The sequence below is a fragment of the Cynoglossus semilaevis genome, chromosome 9 (assembly GCF_000523025.1).
Source record: "Cynoglossus semilaevis isolate Cse_v1.0 chromosome 9, Cse_v1.0, whole genome shotgun sequence".
NCBI classification, from domain to species: domain Eukaryota; kingdom Metazoa; phylum Chordata; class Actinopteri; order Pleuronectiformes; family Cynoglossidae; genus Cynoglossus; species Cynoglossus semilaevis.
Genome location: NC_024315.1, coordinates 4971341 through 4985125, shown reverse-complemented (window position 1 = coordinate 4985125; position 13785 = coordinate 4971341). Strand labels below are relative to the sequence as shown.

The 13785-nt window shown below is 42.7% G+C and overlaps 2 protein-coding genes across 6 annotated transcripts in view; both read left to right on the top strand.

Moving 5' to 3' along the window:
• gstcd (glutathione S-transferase, C-terminal domain containing) overlaps positions 1-1218 on the top strand; it is a 36966-nt gene extending 35748 nt beyond the window's left edge. Inside the window, exon 11 of the mRNA XM_008316671.3 lies at positions 911-1218. Coding sequence (XP_008314893.1) covers positions 911-1101 — 191 coding nt within the window. The 3' untranslated portion in view covers positions 1102-1218. The remainder of the gene's footprint in view (positions 1-910) is intronic.
• The window catches only part of npnta (nephronectin a), a 44124-nt gene continuing 31309 nt past the window's right edge, over positions 971-13785 (top strand). For 4 of the 5 annotated variants that reach the window (XM_025058731.1, XM_025058729.1, XM_025058730.1 and 1 more), the window contains exons 1-3: positions 971-1106; positions 5373-5483; positions 13333-13433. In XM_025058731.1, the coding sequence (XP_024914499.1) occupies positions 5413-5483; positions 13333-13433 (172 nt within the window). In that variant the 5' untranslated portion in view covers positions 971-1106; positions 5373-5412. Of the gene's footprint in view, positions 1107-3544; positions 5228-5372; positions 5484-13332; positions 13434-13785 lie in introns of those variants that run through there. The other variant, XM_017035594.2, reaches the window with a different exon arrangement.

Below are 13785 nucleotides of genomic sequence, written 5' to 3'. Positions count from 1 at the left end.
CGTCACAGAGTCTGGGACTGTGACAGTCTGGCAGCTCAGAGGAGCAGAAGCGTGCGTTCTCTGTTCCTGGCACCTGCCACCCTTCTGCTCTACTGCATAACGCCTCTAAAGCCTGGGAATCCTGGGAGAAAAGCGTGCTAATCAGCGTGAACCAATACAGCACAAGTGCAATAAATGGAGTTGAATTAGAGCCTGACTGAACCCACTAATCTGCTGATTCACACGGAGCTTTATCGGCGTAAGCAGTAAACACAGAGTTTCTGTCTGTTAAACTTTCTCCAAACTTTACCGGAGGAGGAGGTTTTCACGGCTGCTTGGTTTTGGGTTTTTTTTTTACAAACATCTGGAAAGACATTTCTGCTAAATCAAAGTTTAACTTCCAGTGAGTAGGCCGCACGGTGTAGGAGTGGTGCGGCTTTTTGCCTTACAGCAAAAAAGTTTAACTGGTCTGTTTGTGGTAGGTTTTCTCCAGTCCAATAAGGATGAGCTGAATCATTCACTCCAGACCGACCACAGGTGTGAATGTGAGCGTGAATGGTTGTTTGAGGAACCCCGCCCTCGCTGATCACTAATGGGATTGGCTCAGTCTCCGCTGCAGTGATAGAAGATAAAAATGTTGTTTAGTTAGTATAGAGTTTATAGTTGAAAGCCATAGTAAAACTAAAATATTCTTTTGATATTTAATCACCTCAGAGATTAGTGTTGATTATGTTAATGTGTTTAAGGCATCAGAGAAATATAAACAGCTGAAATAGTCAGTGTAATTATTTATTTATTAATCATGGGCGGGCGCCACTGTTATTTGCATCGACAGTATTTTAAAACATAATAAAACCTTGTTGTGTTTCAGCATTAGTTTGAATTTTTTGTTTTTGTTTTTAAGGTTCCATTTTTTTCCCCGTCTCCACAGGGAAACAGTGTATGGGCCTGGTGGACTTGGACCGATCCTGGGCGGCAGAGACTCGAGGATATTCTGTGAGAGTAATGACCATGGAGCCTGAAAGTTGTTCACCAAAAAATAACATGCTCGTGGGAAAACCACCGCCGGGGAGCGGAGAGGACGGCACTGATGAACAGTCAACGGCAACGGTGCCTAAATAATGAATGTAAGGTGTACGCCGCTCTCACCGAGGCCTTCGGTGGCGTCCTGCCTGAACACATCTACTGGTGTACACCCATGTCTGCTCCTTTCCTACATTTTATTAGTTTAAAAAAAAATTAAGAAGAAAAGAACAAATTAAAAAAAAAAAAAATTTAGAAGAAAAGCACGATTTCATTTCTCAATAAACTTGAAGCTTATCTCCTCTGAGCCTTTTTAAAGGCTGCACCGTCGTGACTTTCTGAGTGATTTTCCAATTGTTACCACACTTTCAAAAAAAAATTTAAATATTTGAGAAATAAGATTTTCAAAAATATCCCACAAATACTGTGAATATAACTTAGATTACAATATAATTCAAAAAATATTGCAAAAAATATATATAATACGACTCCAGAGAAGCTCGGCTTCACATTATTAGAATAATAAATGTGGAATGATGGATGTAATGGTCGTCAGTCAACGCCCTGACATCCTTCATATCCAGCAGCTGCGTTTCCCCCCGAGTGTCTACAGTAGACGTAATAAATGCAACGTTGGCTTGTAACTCATACAGGAAACAATGGTGTGAGAAACCCATCAGGCTGAAAAATTGTAGAATTATCCTTTAAACGTGCTCCGTGATAAAAGGTGTAATCAAGCTGTCAGTGCAAACAGGAGCAGCAGGGAAACACGTGCATATTGCAAATCAAATAGGGCCACCTGCTGCTGCTGCTGCTGCTGCTGCTGCTGCTGCTGCTGCTGCTGCTGCTGGGGATGGTCCTCACACGGCCGTCAGGAGCTTCAGTCAACAGTTGCCCATTGCCAGGTTTTTGCAGACGAAAGAAAATTCTGTGGAAGTAGCTGAGTGACAGGGGAGAATTTAAATCAGATCCAACAGGATCACGGTGTCCTCACACTCATCTAGTATTAATCAAACTTCTCCAGGATCACTTTATTCCTTATAAAGAATGGATGTGAATATAGTATGCATCCTGTAATACGTTCGGCATCGATGAATATTTGATAACGCCGGCGCAAAGGTCAGTCGGCTTGATTAAATTCACTGTTTCTCATGTACAGCGGCTAAAAGCAGCACAACACACTGTTTATACCCTAGTCCTTGGAGCTGCTGATGGGTTTGTTTCTTTTTTTTTTTCTGTCTGTGGGCCATTAGACTCGCAGGTAGAAGTGTAGTAGTAGCACCAGCTCTCCCAAGCACTTTGTTAAAAACAGAGGTGGGGAGTCGGGGGAGGTGGGTGAGGGGGTGAGTGTTCTCCAGCGTGGGGCTCATCTGAATTCATTGAGCAGCAGAGTCGATCTGTCCTGTGGTGAACGACCGTAGATAAAACCCCTTCTAAGAAGTGGAGTTGTTTCAGAAGGAGAGACGGGTCGAGGGAATATCTCCTCGCGGGTGGTCCTGCACAAAGTGGGGACTTCAGAGGTGGAAATGGAGGTGGCGCTCTTTCAAACTCACATTAGAGATGAAGCTAACCAGGACTGGTGGAGATGGTCTAGATGGTTCCATGAGAAGTGACTGAGGAGAAGTCAGTGGTGACATGTTATAATCTAATCTAATCTCAGGCTCTGTTTTAGTCATTACATCTCTGCTCCTTTATTTTATTACACTTTTACACTTCAGACTATATATAGTTAAGGTGGACTTTTGGAGATAGAGTTAGAAAGAGATGGAATTTAGATGGCTTGGACATGTGTTGAGGAGAGATGGTGATGGAACCAAGAAGGTTGGATGGATGGATGAGAGGTGGATGGCCGGATGATAGGTGGGTGGATGGATGGATGGATGGATGGATGATAGATGTCAGCACAGAGAAATCTACATTCTGCATCATTTCTTGCCCATTTACACTTGAGCAGAGCGGGGTCTCTGCGGAGTGCATCATTTCTTGCCCATTTACACTTGTGTAGAGACCCTGGCAGAGGACGACAGGGCGATATCGACTCACATTCCTTCTCACTGAGATGAGTAACATTAGTCACTGTGCTGCTTTTCCTGCAAAACAACCATAAAAGCGAAAGCAATTGCACAGTAAATGCCATAAAACACATCGATAAGGTGAAGCTTTCAGAGATGGAGGAGATTGCTTCAAGTCAAGTGTCATCTGTCAGCCGTCACCCTCATTTAGTCAGGAGCTCAGGACGGAGAAATGCAATCTGAAGTGGAGTTTTTTTTTTGGGACCAGGGAATAAGACTCAAGACTCATTCTAGATGTTATCCTACATAATCCAACCCACTGTCCACATTCATGGCTCTGCAGTGGTTTTCTATGGTCCACGTGATGTGGATGTTGTTGCAGTCACTTCATATGCTCTGGAAACACACTTTGTTTTTGTTGTTTTCAAAATAGTTTTCTTTGTCCTTATTTGGTTTAATATTTGAAGTACATCTATGTATATTAGTCTATATTAGCTTGTGTATGTGTGTATGTGTGTAAGTGTTTAATGTTAGTCTATATTAGCTTGTGTATGTGTGTAAGTGTTTATTTTTTAACGTCAGTTGCCTGTGTCCACAGTGTCTGGACGTTTGTTGGCAGTGATGCATGGTCCGCCCGATGTCTGCGACTATACTTCATTTGAAAAGCTATGACTCATTATTGAATCCTGTTTCAATCCAGCCATGAAAAAAAATGTGATAAATAGTATAATTATACACAAACTGCATTTTTCCGATTACTTTCCTCATTGTGTCAAATGTTCGCGGCGCAGCATAGATTTATCAAACACTGACGGAGCGTAACAAGACGAGTGGAACAGGAGCCGACTGTAAACTCCCACTTCTCCAGGGTGAAGTTAATGAAAGCTTCAATTCATTTTTCTGCTGCATCATTAGTGAAAATAATGTCGTTCAATTACCTGCCTCGACTCAGCAGAAATGACTTTTTTTTTTTACTTTCCTGGAGTCTGAGAGTCTCGATCCCACCAAAACACAAACAGCTGACTGGACCTGAGATGATGTCATTTTTAAGGAATATTCAGGATTTATCCAAATATATCAACATACTCCATATGACAAAAATATGACGACATTTTTTACTGTATATTGCTGGAGCAGAAAGACAAATAACAGCGGATTTTGTGATATTTTACGGAGAAATATAAAAACAAAAGTTTACTCTCGTAAAAGTTTTCTATCAGCCCTTCATTAAATCCCCTTGAGTTGAAACTGTCTCTTTCTTCTATTCCTGTCCACATATGTTCCTGTCTGTATATTCACATGTAGAGAGAACAGGTTTTTATTTGTCATTTTACCATCAAAAGTTGTTAAAAAGGACAGTGATATTAGATTTTGCTGTTAGCAAGCAAGTGGACGAGCCATATATTGTGCTGTTTTATTTGAAGAGACGAGACCATGCTGGTCTTCATGCAGTCTGCAGCTCAGTTACAGGTTGGCCAACAAATATATATAGCCTATATATTCCTTATATATATATATATATATATATATATAGTCCCCAAATAGTTAAATCTGCAGTACTATTAAATATATTTAAATTCTGTATAAGTTCTATACATTATAAGGTTATCTAGAAATTCATCCGGTGTCTCAGACACAGTTTCACTTTCTTTCTCTCTGTCTGTGTAATTTTCTACTGCATTGTCTCGGCTCCGTGAACAGTCCCCGCCTGGGTGGCCGCAGGAGCTGCGAGTCTCAGCAGGCTGCGCGATGTATTGAAGTACTTTCAAAGTATTTGCGCGTCACGGAGGCAGCTGTGATGTTACGCGTCAAATATCCCCAGAGTGCTGGCAGCAGCGGAGGGATATGTGAGCTTTCCTACCCCGCTGGTGGGTGAGGAGACGCGGGATCGGGTTTTGACTGCAGTGGGTGCTGTTGGTTTAAGAGCCCACTCACTGAAGTGTGGAGGGGAGGAGAGGGGGAGGAGAGGGGGAGAGAGGAGAGGAGAGGAACGAGGGAGCTGTGCGATCTCTCCCCAGCAGAGTGCGACCCTCTTCACACACACACACACACACATCTCTCTCTCTCTCTCTCTCTGTTTCTCTCTCTCTCTCACTGACACACACACTGGGGTCACTCGGCTTCCAGGCTGTGGACTGTTTTGTCTCCCTCCTCCTCCTCCTCCTCCTCCTCCTCCTCCTCTCCTCCTGAACGCCGCACATGATCAGTCTGAGGTAGTGGAGCGGATCTCCTCTACCTGAGTCTCAGAGAAACTCTGCTGTTGTCCTTCTTCAATTATTATTTACTCATTAATTGAAATCTTTTTTTTCTCTCTCTTTTTCTCTTTTTTTTCTCCTCGCTCCTCCTGGATTTACCCAGAGAATCACCCGAGGCGTGAGCGCGCACTTCTCCCAAAATCATGGAATTGTGGATAAAGTTGATGCTGTTCTACAGCTGCTGCTTTGGAGCCAGTGCAGACTTTGATGGCAGGTTGAAATCTCACGGTTCACACGGTTCACACGGTTCACCGTCTGTGTACAAACGGTGACTGTTGATCCACGGTCACCTCCTGAAGGGTGGATGAGCAGCACTTTAATGTCTTTCTTTTTTGTCCTGATTGAAGCTGTGCATTATCACCTCCATTCGCGAACACGTTGCCACCTTAAGTGTTATCGTAGCAACCAACGACTAACCGTCGTGATCGTCATTGTCGACTTGATCCAATCACAACTTTTTTTTTAGTTCTGGGCAGAAACCCTCAAAAATAAAATCCACGTTTTACCCATCGCGACGCACAGTGGACGAGAGAAACCACACCATTGGCTCCCATGATATTAAAAGCCACCGTGATAGAAGTGAGTGAGAGCACCTTGCTCAGTGGTTCATGTTCAAACAGGAATCACACGAAGTATGTGAAGAAGACAGAGGCGTGGAGACGCGCCAGACCTCAAAGAATGCCTGTGTCCGAGATTTCCATCTGCCTATGGGCTGCATCCGAGTTAAACATGATGTACGGCTGGTGTGGGTCGCAGCCGTGACTGATTGGGGTTTGAAGTTGTAATTTAGCTCCGTGTGGGTCTCAGTTTTTCAAAGGCGCTTGTTATCAGTCGTGAGGATGCTGACAAAAAAAACAAAAAAAAAAGAGAGAGACTGCTGCAGGTGAGGTTTGAATGGGAGTTGATTGTAAAACTGGACTGAAGTGAATCCAAAAGAACCAGGCAGATGTGGGGGTTTATATTTGTCGACAAGTCTTTAAAAAATAACTGTTTCTGAGAAAATTAAAAAAAAAAATCTGGTTGAAAGGCTTGTTGATAGGTTTTTGACATTTTCTCTCCTCTGCTTTTTTCAAGTCAGCTTTTAATAGAAGTGTTTTGGAGGTTTAAACACGTGCCTCTAGCAAGAGAGAAAGCGAGAGCGGAGTGTAAAGACTGAACATTTGTGTTTGAGTGAGAAAAAAAAATTAGGCCAAGAATGAATGATTGTCTGTGTAATTTATAACTGTAACAGAGAGTACGGCTTCATTAGCAGCACCTGTTTCTGTTGATTCATATTTTCGTGTTTCTTATGCGAGTGAAACTGGAAGATTGAGTTGAAATGTTTGCAGTTGATTATTACACCCAGTAGGTGGCAGTAACGCAACTCAAAGTATGTTGATTTGCGATCAAAAATGCCTGGTGTTAGAATGGAATTTTAGTTTAGTTGATTTGCGATCAAAAATGCCTGGTGTGAGAATGGAATTTTAGTTGTAAAAAGTAGTTGTTAAGCCTTCATTTATGTCTCCAAATATGTACATTTAATTTTTTGATTTAAAATTTAACGTTAAACGTCTCCGTGGAACTGTTGGACGACAGTCAGTGATTCAAGTATGTGTCCATTTTGTGGGATATTTTCTTTTCAAATTCAGTTGTTCATTACTAGTCACCGTTGGTAAATCGTTCTTGTGTTTTTGCCAGATGTTTTGTAAGATGTGATTATAGCACCCTCTTCAGGGGAGTAGGAGGATTACATTTGAAAACAGTAGCCAGGGATTGTTGAATACATTCCCTTTAAGGTTAAGCATTTTCCAGTGAAGAAAATCCACCGATTGTTGTTGTTTTTAAAGGAACCATGACTAATGTTTGGGTTTCTGCTCAGATGTGTTGGCTCCAGACCTTTATTTCACGCCCTGCCTTTTGTGTAATGATCATTTACTCTGCCATGGCAGCAGCATATTGTACATTATTAACGCCCCCTCTGATCGAGCGCCTCGTCGCCGTCGCCATAATTTGCCAATTTTTACGGGTGTGAACGCCACTCGGTTCTGAGTCTCTGATTTAATATTAATTCATTGAGAGAATATCCCTTGAGACGCAGTGTGAGCAAAGTGCCATATTTTCTTCCCGTCTTTCAGAGTGCGTTCTTAACAGGCTTATCCATCTCACCCTGAAAGCTGTGTCACAGGCTTCGTCGCAGGACGATTTTGCTTCCCCTCACTTTGGATGATTCGTTTTTAGTTTTTTGCAAATCATTCATTTCCAGCATTGAAAATGGGACTTTCTTTTTGTCTCGGAAGTCGACAAAGATACAACTGATTCCCCTTAATGTACCAATAAACACTTCTGCCAAACAAATCACAAAACAGAAGCCATGCTTCCCCTGTGATGTCACCAACCAAACGGCTCATACCAAACCTCTGCTGTAACAAACCAGAACCGTGGACCGGTGCCAGTGATCTGGATGCTGTAATTTTAGACTCACCAAATGTGGTCATAGAGACATTCTCTAGGTAACATCAGGCATCAAATAGAGAAATCAACTCGGTTTCTACTCAAGTTTAGCTTGAATTATTTTTAATTATTTCCCAAACGTGAGATACTGTCTCTAAACTCTGGGCTCCATTTGAAAAGTCAGCGTTTCTGTTTGGAAGGCACACGACCGCTCCTGTAATTGTGTTGTCATTTCCAGTGAGTGAGCAGGACATTAGAAGACTCACTGTTGTGTTTCCACATAACAACCTGTGTCTGCAAACAGACAGAGGAGACTTCAGTCAGGTCTAATGAAGTACGCATGTGGAACTAATGTATGCAGGTGTCGACACGTTAATGTCTCAACAAGGAGACAACCAACGCGAGAACTGTTGCCGGATCTGATTCCCAGTTTGTTTACGGACACAGGCTGATGCTTACGGAGCGAGTCGATGTCACATCATGATTGCTAACAACGTAGCATTATTGGCTGTTGGAGGATAATTTATGGCATTAGTACAATCAGGACAAAGTCTTTCCAAGCGTTCATGATTGTTACAGATCCAGCTGTCAGTGAATTGAGAACTGTTGATGTTTTCTTGTTCTGTCGGTGTAAATATTTAAGCAGGTTGTCGGATTCTACTCTTCACAGTTCAGCAGAGATTCTCAACAGCAGACCGATCTGGACTGCAGGCAGACCAGTTAGGACCAGGCTAGGGCTACACAGTCGTACTATATTCATTTGTGCAGATAAAAGCCTCAAAGTGTTTGGTTTTTTTCTGTAGGAAACAGTGATTTACTATCTTGAAGCCCATTGGTTATGTTCATGTTTATAGCTTTGAAGGTTCAGTTTGGTTTCTTCCCCAGGTTTTTACTCAAGCCCCCTCCCCACATGGAGATCATTTTTACCACATCGCTTTTTTTTTTTTTTTTTGAAGAGAGCCTCTCTGATGGGCATGTCATGACCCATTCTTGCACGCAAAGACCAAGCCAAAGGTCGATGCTTTTTTTTATACCAGAACCTGAAGCCAAGTATGTTGTCATTTTGGCTTCCTTACTGGTACTGGTACTTACGGTAACTCTCAGTTTCTTGGTTCGCACACGAGTCTATTTCTGCCTCTGTGCAAAGGCTTCTGGAATCTGTTGCATGACTATGAAATCTGTTGCTGTTTTTCTGCCAAATTGTCCAAACAACAAATCAACTGATTGCTCAGTTTAGGCCTTTACCACCACAATCGATCCTCATTTGTGTTGTGCTGTGAGTTAGCATGCAGATGGTGGTGGCAGTGTGTGCAGCTGAGGTGGTGCATGGAGACCACAGATACCTCCTGACTCCACCAGCTCGTGCCTTCAGCTGAGCTGCCGCAGGTCCGTGCATGCCTCTCGCCTCTGGAACCTCCAGGTCTCTGTGAGGAGCCCTGTGTTCAGCCGTCATGCTCTGTATGCTGTGATATGAGTCCTCAGCTGCGTGATAGATGGACGGATTAAATAATCTCTGCTTTGAATGACGACCGTACCTCCACGAGTTCTGATTATCATGCTCCACCTCACACCCCCCGCCCCCTCGCTGTGAGCGATGAACTGCCTTTTCTTCACTGTCGAGCAGCAAAGATCGGCCGGCTCCATATCTGTGGTGAAACAATGGAGGAAGGATGATGTAGCCGTGGTGGAAACGTATCAATCTTCTGTAGTTTCTGTCGAGAGAACCGGAGCTGCGCTCGAGAGGAAGTGTCATACAGGCGTCACGAAGGGCGATAATTATCTGCTCCAGTTCCTCCAGAGCTCGGTGCAATTTAGAGTCATTTATCTGACTGTCAGGGTAATAAGTATAAATTTAAAATGAACTTCCCTTTTCACATGTCAGACTTCTCTTCCGCAGAAGATCACACACAAAAAACGAAAACAAATCCTAAATATAAAAACTTTTTTTTGCAGTGTCAGCGTTATCTCGCCTGTTGATTGAAGATTATCTGTAATTTTCTAAGACCTCAGTGTTTGCAGAATGTCAAGGCGTGTAATTAATATTGACTGGCTGTTGGTGAGACGAATAGAAAAACTATTATAGAAAATGATATTTGAGGTCAAAGCATGATGAGCTGCACAACTGCCACGGGCTAATTCTGCATGAAGGGGGCGGTAATAAGCCCTGACAAAAACACACAACCATATATGGCTGTGTGTGTGTGTGTGTGTGTGTAGGAGATTTAGAGAAAGCTAGAAAGAAATCATATTAAATCAATAACTGAGGAGTCGTTGTCAGCTGCCTGGAATCTCTTGTACATTTTTCCAGTCTTTACAGCTGACGCTCACAGTCCCACAATAATCCACTGATAATCTGAAAACCTGAAAAATGTGCTTTTCTTTGTCTTTAACTAAATCTGTCTTTTGGCGGAGAAAATTCCTGCCCTAGTTTTCAGATTATACAAGAAGATTTAAACACTTGGTGTCGACTTTACCTCTAATTTATTATTAGATGACAAAACCATTTCCCTTTGGGTATGAGCTGAGAGGAACAGTGTCTGTGCACGTTTAATTTAAAGTGCAACTATTCAAAAGAGATAAAAGGGGGGGGGGGGGGGGGGGTTGGAAGACGAACAAGAATTAAATATGTGATCGTGTTTCGTTTTTCTTCAAATCTGGAGCAAATGGAATAAAACGATCTTTAAATATCTTTGGGAGGAGATTCACCAAACATTTCTGCCTCAGAGTCAAATCCCTGTTTGTTCATCTGGGAGAGATTTTCTGTCGTTTAGACTGAGGCTGTTGTTCCGACCGAGATTTCTTTGTGAAATTATTTGGAGCGACTGTTTCCTCTTCTTCTCGGCAGACGACGTGATATATTTTTTTATCCTGAACAGAGTGTGTGAGGGTGTGAGGACGAACGGCAGCAGGTGCAGTCGTGTGTCGCTCATCACGTTACTTAACTCACAGCTGATAATTACTGTATGCACTGATGACTTGACTGATGAGTGTGCATCGGACCATCAGGGTGAAATCAACCTTAAATAATCAAAATTAATTCCACTCTAACTCATATTATCTGATGTTCTTGAAGGTGTTGTCTCAACAGGAAGTTAATCTTAATCCTTGTTTCTTTTCCCTTCTTTCCTCCCCCTCGGCTCTCACTCTTCCCTTCTTGCCCCTTTCTCCCCCTGTCCTTTTTTCCTGCTCGTTTCTCCCCCCTGACATTCCACCTTCTTACTGTATTTCCATCCCTTTGACTTTTTCTCTCCCCTTTCCTCTCTCTGTCCCCTTCCTCTCCTTCCTTCCCCCCTTCTTCCTTTCCCATTTCTCTCCTCCCTTCTTTTCTTTCCCCTGTCTCTTCCTCCTTCTTTTCCTTTTCCATCCCTTTCCCCTCTTCCCTTTCCTTACACCCGCCCTCCATAACTCCTCTTCCCTTTTCCTTCCTCTCTCTCTCTCACCCCAGCTTGCAGGGACAGTTTATCTGTGTCTAACTGCCCGTCCTTTTTGTCTGACACCACACAAACACTTCCCTGAATCTGCCACCCTTACTTAGCGTCTAAGTTTTGTTTTGTTTCTTACCGCCGAGCTGATTGGCAGTAGGGGGCGAGCATTAGCATTTCTTCATCTTGATGTAGCGACACTAACTAGGCAGGAGTATCAACCCCGGATGTGCCTGGAATACTGAGTCACATCCACAAAGTCTCTCACGTTCAGGTGTGAGAATACGCAGCCTTCTGTGCTCAACGGTTTGTGGGAAAAAAAAAAAGTTTGTTTTCTAAGTGGCGTACAATGTTTTTCTCAGTTAGTGACAAACAGAGCTTGTTTTTAACACTCCAATTCAGGCATGGGCAAACTATGGCTCGGGGGCTGAAAGTGGCCCATTTTTGTCTTTTATTTCAGCCCGTCAAACTAGTCCAAATTATATTATTAATTTATATCATGATTATTCTTCTGACTACCCCTCCTGATTTTGCAATGTCCGCATTTCCCCAATAGATGGCGTAGAAAAGGCTAAACGCATTAAAAGGTAACTGTGAATTGACTTCAAGACATTTTTAGGACGGTTGTGCTCACCCTGGATGGTGTCATTTAAATGGACTCCATCCTTTATTCAGTTTTGTCCATATGTGGAGCGACGGCTCCATCCTCAGAGCAGTGTGATGGGTTTTTTGTTTTGTTTTTTTGCTCTTTTTAAAAACTTTTCTTCAATCTCATATAACTTTTATTTGTTGAAAATAAAACAGGCCCAGCTGCTCTCTCTCAGCTCTATGGCTGATTGTATCTGCCTCCCTGCTGTAGATGTGTGATACATAGTAATGCACATACCGCCTGAAATACAGTACGCTACAGTAATGAATTAAAAAAAAAAAAAGGTATACTACATTTTATGGGCAGCAGCCAGTGACTTTCTTCAAATCTGTTTCTGAAGTCCGAAGATAAATCACAGTGGGAATCACAGGTTTTCTCAGGCTGGAGCGCCAGAGCTGCTTTGATAAATGACGAAGGCTAAATTTAAATCTGGCAGCTTTTACATCAGTGAAATGCGACATCATTTAAGTGAACTGTAACAAAGTGAATGTGGGCTGTGGGGTTTTCCTTTTTCAGCTTTATTTTTTTTACTGCAGATATATATATGCTGCCATAATACTGCTTTAAAAAAAATCCTAACGTTGATCACATAGAAGGACTTAGACTTTTGGCAATAACAATACCTGTAATTCTGATGATTGTTGATACTGATAATGTATGAATTCACAGCCACCATTAGCAGTGTGGCGCTCCAGTTAGGGCGGCCATGTTACTATTAATATCTACTCATTCAGTAGTAGATGATCTATGAAACTTTTGCAGTTGATTAATAATATTTTTTGCTAATATTTGACTAGCCGTACTGTGTAATACGATGGTTGTTCTGTGGTTTATATTTTACATTCATTAGCTAAGTCACGATCATAATTACTTGGGATCATTAAGAAGTCAGCATGCTCGACTCATGGGCCAGGTTAGCACTGCGATATAACACCCCCTGCAGGGGAGAAGGGGAAGCTACATGCAGAATAAATCCTGCTGTATACAGCATGCTGTATCGTACGATATTTTTTGGGTCGATTTGAAATTCGATGAGTGAACAGCAGATTTCTTTAATATAAGTTAATAAACGGCGCTCTTGGTCGTTTGCTCTCCCAGATCCTCATTAGCTGCCACTGAGAAGCAGCTGCTCTTCCTGGGCTCCATGATGTGCAGAATAAAAAAAGTGTGACCATTTGCTGCAGTTATTTTTCCACGACGCTAAAATTAATATCTTTGCATTTTTTACTTGCTTTGCATTTTTTCTGATGCCTATTTGAAAAATGTCTCTGGTCTACGGCTCTCTCTGGAAATGTGCTATTGTAGCGTTTCACTCTGGCCTACTGTAGGGCTGCACACCTGAGAGAACAGCCAGGGCTGTAAATACAGCCTTTCATACTGTATGATTTAGTCTGCAGTCTGTAAAACATCAAACCTTCACCCACTGGTCAGAAAACATTGTGTGTTTACGTCCCATCACGAAGAAACAAGTTGATAAAAGTGAAAACTTCACAACCAAAAAAATCCTTATTTTCTCTCCGACACTTTCCTGGCTGTGAACTAATTATACGTCTTCCACACAGGTGGCCGAGACAGATGGCTTCCTCCACTGGCCTGTGTCGATATGGGGCCAGAGTGGACTGCTGCTGGGGGTGGACGCGTCGTTCCTGGGGTCACTGCCAGCGTGAGTACCATCATGCCTGCTACTGCTGCTGCTGCCGGGGGCAAACGGGGCTAACAAGGTTGCCAGGTTTGAGGCTGGAGTCAGAGATGCCATTAGACAGTGGAGGCAATGTAACAATGCCGCTCTGGGGATGGATAGACAGTGGAGGCAATGTAACAATGCCACTCTGGGGATGGACACACACAAACACTCACAAACACACACACATTGAACTCGAAAAAAAAAACACCATCCCTGCATGTACAGTGCATTTTACAACAAAACAAAAACACACATGAGGCTGACGGCCGACTGAACGGCCACGAGTCTTTGACCGGAGGTTGATGTAAAGGCTGGACAAATGGAGGAGCAG